The sequence below is a fragment of the Acinonyx jubatus genome, chromosome B2, assembly GCF_027475565.1.
Source record: "Acinonyx jubatus isolate Ajub_Pintada_27869175 chromosome B2, VMU_Ajub_asm_v1.0, whole genome shotgun sequence".
Lineage (NCBI taxonomy): Eukaryota > Metazoa > Chordata > Mammalia > Carnivora > Felidae > Acinonyx > Acinonyx jubatus.
In genome coordinates this window covers 11,027,416-11,033,894 of record NC_069385.1, presented here as the reverse complement: position 1 = coordinate 11,033,894, position 6,479 = coordinate 11,027,416, and the positions used below count along the sequence as shown (strand labels likewise).

Below are 6,479 nucleotides of genomic sequence, written 5' to 3'. Positions count from 1 at the left end.
GGTGGGAATTACGCTGATGGCCCCAAATCAAGGCAGCGAGGCTAACGTTCTGAAAAATTACATAACTCCTGGGAGAGGCAGTGCTTTTGCACAGATTGCACAAGTATTTTCTTGCTCCGTCGGCTCCTCCAAACCTTGGAGGCCAACAGACAACTTTGTTCCCCAGCCCTTCTCCCTCTTTTGTCTGTCTGCTCGTCAGACTCGTTTTCCACCTTTGTATCGTTCCTTTTAGACGTGAAAACAAACACGCGAACGGCCGGTTGGCAAGGAGACGAGGCACGAGGGGAAAGTGCAGCCTCGCGTCGCCCCACGCCGCCGCGCTCCGGGCGCCTGCGGAGCCGGCCCGAGCCCCGGGCCCGGGGCCGCCGGGTGCCCGCGAGGCTGCGCCCCGGCGGGCGGGCGAGCAGCGGCGGCGGCGGGCGCAGGGACCGGCGGGCGGCGGCGGCCCGCGCAGAGTCCAGTCCGCGTTTTGCGAGTGCACACGAGTAATCAGAGAGAAGTGGATAATAGTTGCTCGGGCTCGCTCGGCTCCCTCTCATGCCATGCTGGGCCCGATAGGCTCAGTCAGTCGTGTATTTACCCATATCCGGGTTAGAGAGGAAAAGAGAAAAGTTTCATTTAAACCTGAACTAAAAACTTTCACCATGAAATCACACAGCGGGAACAGGCCCAGACCGTAAGGCGTGACTCCCGGTTCGGCTCCGGCGGGGCCTGTGGAGGGGGAGGGGGCTCGCTCGATTCCCGTCGGGGCGTGTGGATGCGCACAGGAGGGGCCGCTGACTAAAAAGTGGGTTTTATTGTCTCCCCCCGCCCCCCGCCCGGCCTCGCCACGCCGCGGCGATCATGGCCGCGCGGGCAGCAGCGGCGGCGGCGGCGGCGGCGCGGGCGCGGGCGGGCAGCGGCGAGCGGCGGGCGCCCCCCGGGCCGCGGCCGGCGCCCGGGGCCCGGGACCTGGAGGCGGGGGCGCGCGGCGCGGCGGCGGCGGCACCGGGACCCATGCTGGGGGGCGGCGGCGACGGCGGCGGCCTGAATAATGTGCACCACCACCCCCTGCACCCCCGTCACGAACTGAACATGGCCCATAACGCGAGCACGGCGGCCGCCGCCGCCAGCACTAACAGCGCCAAGAGCGGCGGCTCCGAGGCGGCTCTCAAGGAGGGTGGAAGCGCCGCCGCGCTGTCCTCCTCCTCCTCCGCGGCGGCGGCGGCGGCGGCGGCGTCCTCCTCTTCCTCCTCGTCGGGCCCGGGCTCGGCCATGGAGACGGGGCTGCTCCCCAACCACAAACTGAAAACCGTTGGCGAAGCCCCCGCCGCACCGCCCCACCAGCAGCACCACCACCACCACCATGCCCACCACCACCACCACCATGCCCACCACCTCCACCACCACCACCACGCACTACAGCAGCAGCTAAACCAGTTCCAGCAGCAGCAGCAGCAGCAGCAGCAACAGCAACAGCAGCAGCAGCAGCAGCAGCAACATCCCATTTCCAACAACAGCCTCGGCGGCGCGGGCGGCGGCGCCGCTCAGCCCGGTCCCGACATGGAGCAGCCGCAACATGGAGGCGCCAAGGACAGTGCCGCGGGCAGCCAGGCCGACCCCCCGGGCCAGCCTCTGCTGAGCAAGCCTGGCGACGAGGACGACGCACCGCCCAAGATGGGGGAGCCGGCGGGCGGCCGGTTCGAGCACCCTGGCCTGGGCGCCCTGGGCGCGCAGCAGCCGCCGGTCGCCGTGCCCGGGGGCGGCGGCGGCGGTGGCGGCGGCCCGGCGGCCGTCTCGGAGTTTAATAATTACTATGGCAGCGCTGCCCCTGCTAGCGGCGGCCCCGGCGGCCGCACTGGGCCTTGCTTTGATCAACATGGCGGACAACAAAGCCCCGGGATGGGGATGATGCACTCCGCCTCAGCCGCCGCCGGAGCCCCCAACAGCATGGACCCCCTGCAGAACTCCCACGAAGGGTACCCCAACAGCCAGTACAACCATTATCCGGGCTACAGCCGGCCCAGCGCGGGCGGCGGCGGCGGCGGCGGCGGTGGAGGAGGAGGAGGAGGAGGAGGAGGAGGAGGAGGAGGCGGCGGCAGCGGAGGAGGAGGAGGAGGAGGAGGAGGAGCAGGAGCGGGAGCTGTGGCGGCGGCGGCCGCGGCGGCGGCGGCAGCAGCAGGAGGCGGCGGCGGCGGCTATGGGGGCTCGTCCTCGGGGTACGGGGTGCTGAGCTCCCCCCGGCAGCAGGGCGGCGGCATGATGATGGGCCCCGGGGGCGGCGGGGCCGCGAGCCTCAGCAAGGCGGCCGCCGGCGCGGCGGCGGGGGGCTTCCAGCGCTTCGCCGGGCAGAACCAGCACCCGTCGGGGGCCACCCCGACCCTCAACCAGCTGCTCACCTCGCCCAGCCCCATGATGAGGAGCTACGGCGGCAGCTACCCCGACTACAGCAGCCCCAGCGCGCCGCCGCCGCCGCCGCCGTCGCAGCCCCAGTCCCAGGCGGCGGCGGCGGCGGCGGCGGCGGCGGGGGCGGCGGCGGGCGGCCAGCAGGCGGCCGCGGGCATGGGCTTGGGCAAGGACATGGGCGCCCAGTACGCCGCTGCCAGCCCGGCCTGGGCGGCCGCGCAACAAAGGAGCCACCCGGCGATGAGCCCCGGCACCCCCGGCCCGACCATGGGCAGATCCCAGGTAACCCCCGCGCCGGCCGGGCCTGCTTCCGCCGCGGCGGCCTCGCCGCGCGCCTCGAGCCCTAGTTTCTTTCTCTCCGCGTACTTTTTCTGCGTCTTCTGCCGGGGGGGAGGCGGGGGCGAGGCGCCCAAAGCCATTTTAACTCGCGGCTGCCTCCCTCGGAGGCTGGGGAGCGCGCGGCGCCCGACTGCGCGGCCCGGGCCCCGGGGGCCTGGGGGAAGAGGGTCTCGCCGAGGGCCGGGACGCGCGCTGCGATGGCCGGCCGCCGAGCACCCCCGCCTCGCCACCCCACCCCGGGCGCGGAGCCGCGCGTCCGGAGCCGGGGACCGCGCGGCGAGGCAGCGGCGTGGGCGCCGGGGACGGCTCGGGCGGCTTTTGTAACAAAATAGGCGCTCCCGGCCGGTACGGTGCGGGGAGGAATATTGACCCCGTCTTCTCGGTTAGCGCCAACAATAAGCTTTAACTGGGAAAAGAATGAGGAACTTTGTCCTACCTCCAGCCACACCGCGTTCCCTCTTAGCCTGCAAGGTGAAGGCAGGAAAAATAGGTTAGCTTTGTGGCAAACCCAGTGTGTTTTTCGTAGTTCTGCCCGGCCATTCAGAGATACTCGATGCGAGCTTTGAGTTTGGATGTTTCGTAGCAAAAAGAATGCCCCAATTTACAGCGACGTGGAGGTAAAATATTCTAAAATAAATCGATTCCTTCCTGAGAATAGCCAGGAAATCCATTATTTGGCTTATAGGCTGCTGGAAACGAGTCACCTTCAACGGATAGGCTACGTTAAAGGGACACATCCCGGTTAAGTTGAACTTATTTTGGTCATGGAACAGGCATACATTTTATTCAGCAAGTCCAGGAAAATAGCAGGCCAGTGAAAATTGATCTTTTTGGATCAGATTTATTTGGATTTTCTTTAATTTGCTGTCCCCCAAGTCCTACGGCGTTATTAGGAAGTGTCCTGCACTCTTGCTGTTTCTTGCTCGTAGGCTGAGCCTAAAGACTGACTTGATCTCCTTTGCAAGGTTTGGAATTTGAATTGTGGAGGTAAACTGGCTGTAATAGTCTCCAGACAGCTGCCTCTGAGTTGACATCTAATCTGCCATCTGATTGGCTCCCCTCTCACCATTGGGCATTTAGCACTGCTGATGTAAATAGAAGTGCTGAGCAGTACAGTCACAAAAATTCTTGCCACAAATAATAACTGAGCTCTATTACAAGCAGATGTAAGGTTGAATATTATTTAAAGCTTAAGTTATTATGAATCATAGTTATTAATAAGAGGATTAAATCCTGAAAACATTATGCTGGTGTCCAGTATTGGGCATTTACAAAAATCAGGTCTTTGACAGTCTTAATGTGGACACTGCATATATCACGGACTTGAATTGTAGTATGAAGATGTGGCAATTGAAATGTAATGAAGCCAAAAATTTTAGCAATTTCTGGATTTGCAAAGCGTTTATTGAAATGCCCTTTCCAGATTAAACTGTGGGGGAAAAATGTGAATTGTCAGCACACGTAGTTTAGTGTAAAATTAAAAATGATAACTTAACATTTCAAGATCCTGATATGCAGCGGTCTCTTTTAGGGATATTGAATTAGCTTTATAACAGGATTAAAGCTGTATTTCTAGTAATTTATGTTGTAACGGTGCTGATCATTTAAAATGTGGATAAGGAGTTTCAATTGAATTGACATAAGCATGAAGTGAGGAAACTCTAATTTTGTACACAAGAATTAATCAAAGGGGAAACATGGATAATCTTGTGAAATACTGAAAATTACTTCATTATTTTCTTCTTGATTATTTTGTTGGGTTCGGTGGTGTGACCCTTATTTGAAGTGCTTACACATGTATTAGGGAAACTGTCTCATGCAAGCTGTTCTGGGTGTGTTTCTTCCAAATAATCTTTCTTTTGTAGACATCTTAAATGCTGTGAAAGTTTGTAAAATCCTCATTTGTTAGGAAGGAATAACAGCGGTTGTAATCTACTTAGCTTATTTATTTTAGGAAGGCGTATTTTAATAACAGTCATATCTTAGGGGAGAGACTCGTCAGAGTGAACACAGGACTGAATTTAACAGATAATCCTGTGAATCCCTGGCCGAGGACATTAGTGTCCACTGGCTTTCAAATCTTTGGTTACTGGAGTTTAACTTTTAATGAGAATGTATTTTCCTGCTCTTGATAGAAAATTTGTGATTATCAATTTTCATTTTTGATGCACACAAGTGAAAACACAGAGGAGGCTCGTGTAACTAAACCCACGTAATTAATTTTAAAAAGATTTGCTTTGTCAGCTTGCTTTTAAAGGGATAGTTTAAAATTCCCATCTTGGTAAACTAGAACGGAGAGATGATAGAGGCAGATGTAGGTCCTTGTTACTTTAAAGTATTATTTCTTAATGGTACCAATCATTTTAAGTATTTTGTTTTCTTGGAATGAGAGTGAATCCATTATGTCCTCGGTGTGACCCTTGGGAATAGCTTTTTTATTTTTGAGGGGCAAGGAAACTGCTGGGCATATGACCTAGATTCACAGATTTCTCTTAGGTACTTTGCCGTATAATGTGTGGAATGTGTCTTTTTTATGTATTTTCTTTTTGGGAAGCTAGTATTTATTTAGTGTTTGTTGTGATCATTATATTAAGGCATAGTTATTTGTCCAAAATATTGAATCACTATGCCACTATAGGCCATAAAATACTATTAAATCACGTTGTTAAATGATGAAATTTTCTTGTGGGTTTAGCACATTTAGTTTCATTTTTGATTTTAGGAATTGTTTATATTGGGCAGCAAATGTTTTTACAATTGGGAACAAAATATATCTGTATATTGTATTGGGAAGGTCTTTTTAAAAAGTGAAATAAGCCATTTTATGATACAGTTTGTTGCTGGGTTTTTTTGTGAGCTAAAGTATTTCGATAGAGCAGTTCAAAAGGCGTACTGAGGTCTGCTCCTGTAAGTAATATTGTATAATGTCCACATCTGTGCCAAATTCCATTAATGCTATTTTCACTTCAGTTTAACAGAATATAACACAACGTAATAAAAAGAGCCTTATTTATCATTCAAAGAAGTGACTAGCTGGCTTACAAAGCAGGAAGTTACAGACTGGTTCCTGATGACCTTAAAATTTGTTTAAGATACATTATAGCATAACATCATTCCCCACTTCCCCTCCCAGTGATATTTTACCCTATCTGATGTTTTAAACCTTGTAAAGAAATTGTTGTGCCCTGAATTAATATATTTGCTGAGATATGGCTGGCTGCTGGCTGGCTGCTGTGTCGTCAGAGAATGTGGAATTGGCAGCTGTGGTTCATAGAAAAGGCCTAGCATTTAAAAAACCAAAACAAAATACATAGAAAATATTTACAGTTTTCTGTTTTCCTAGGTTACCTGGGAGGAAAGGGTGCGTGGTTTAAAATTGTTTTCTTTGGATATCCTGATTTCTGTGTGCTTAGTTTTGACCATTTTATTTTGATGATAAGTACTCTTTAAGGCAGCTGTCACTTAAATTTATGTTTATATTAACATAAAATTGATAAGTATGTTCTAGGGAGCATCGTATTCTTGTCTTGGCTCTATGATGAGAAGCCTTAACTCCCCTTTTTACTTTGGTTGTGCTTTTTATCTGTATTTCGGAATCAATCTTTGGCAGGGCTTTTTCTGCTTGTTCCATTTTCCCCGGCATCATATTGTATCAGAATATCACAAGCGTGTTGTAGAGATGGAAATAATCCACATCACTCTTAGACACTTAAACTAATGTACCTTCCCTCTAAAATATCATGTTATTCCATTAG

General features: G+C 53.3%; 1 protein-coding gene across 11 annotated transcripts in view; it reads left to right on the top strand.

Moving 5' to 3' along the window:
- Window positions 1-695: 695 nt before the first annotated feature.
- The window catches only part of ARID1B (AT-rich interaction domain 1B), a 448,658-nt gene continuing 442,874 nt past the window's right edge, over window positions 696-6,479 (top strand). For 7 of the 11 annotated variants that reach the window (XM_053222044.1, XM_027056567.2, XM_053222045.1 and 4 more), the window contains exon 1: window positions 696-2,667. In XM_053222044.1, the coding sequence (XP_053078019.1) occupies window positions 844-2,667 (1,824 nt within the window). In that variant the 5' untranslated portion in view covers window positions 696-843. The remainder of the gene's footprint in view (window positions 2,668-6,479) is intronic. The other 4 variants (XM_027056572.2, XM_027056570.2, XM_027056566.2 and 1 more) reach the window with 1 other exon arrangement.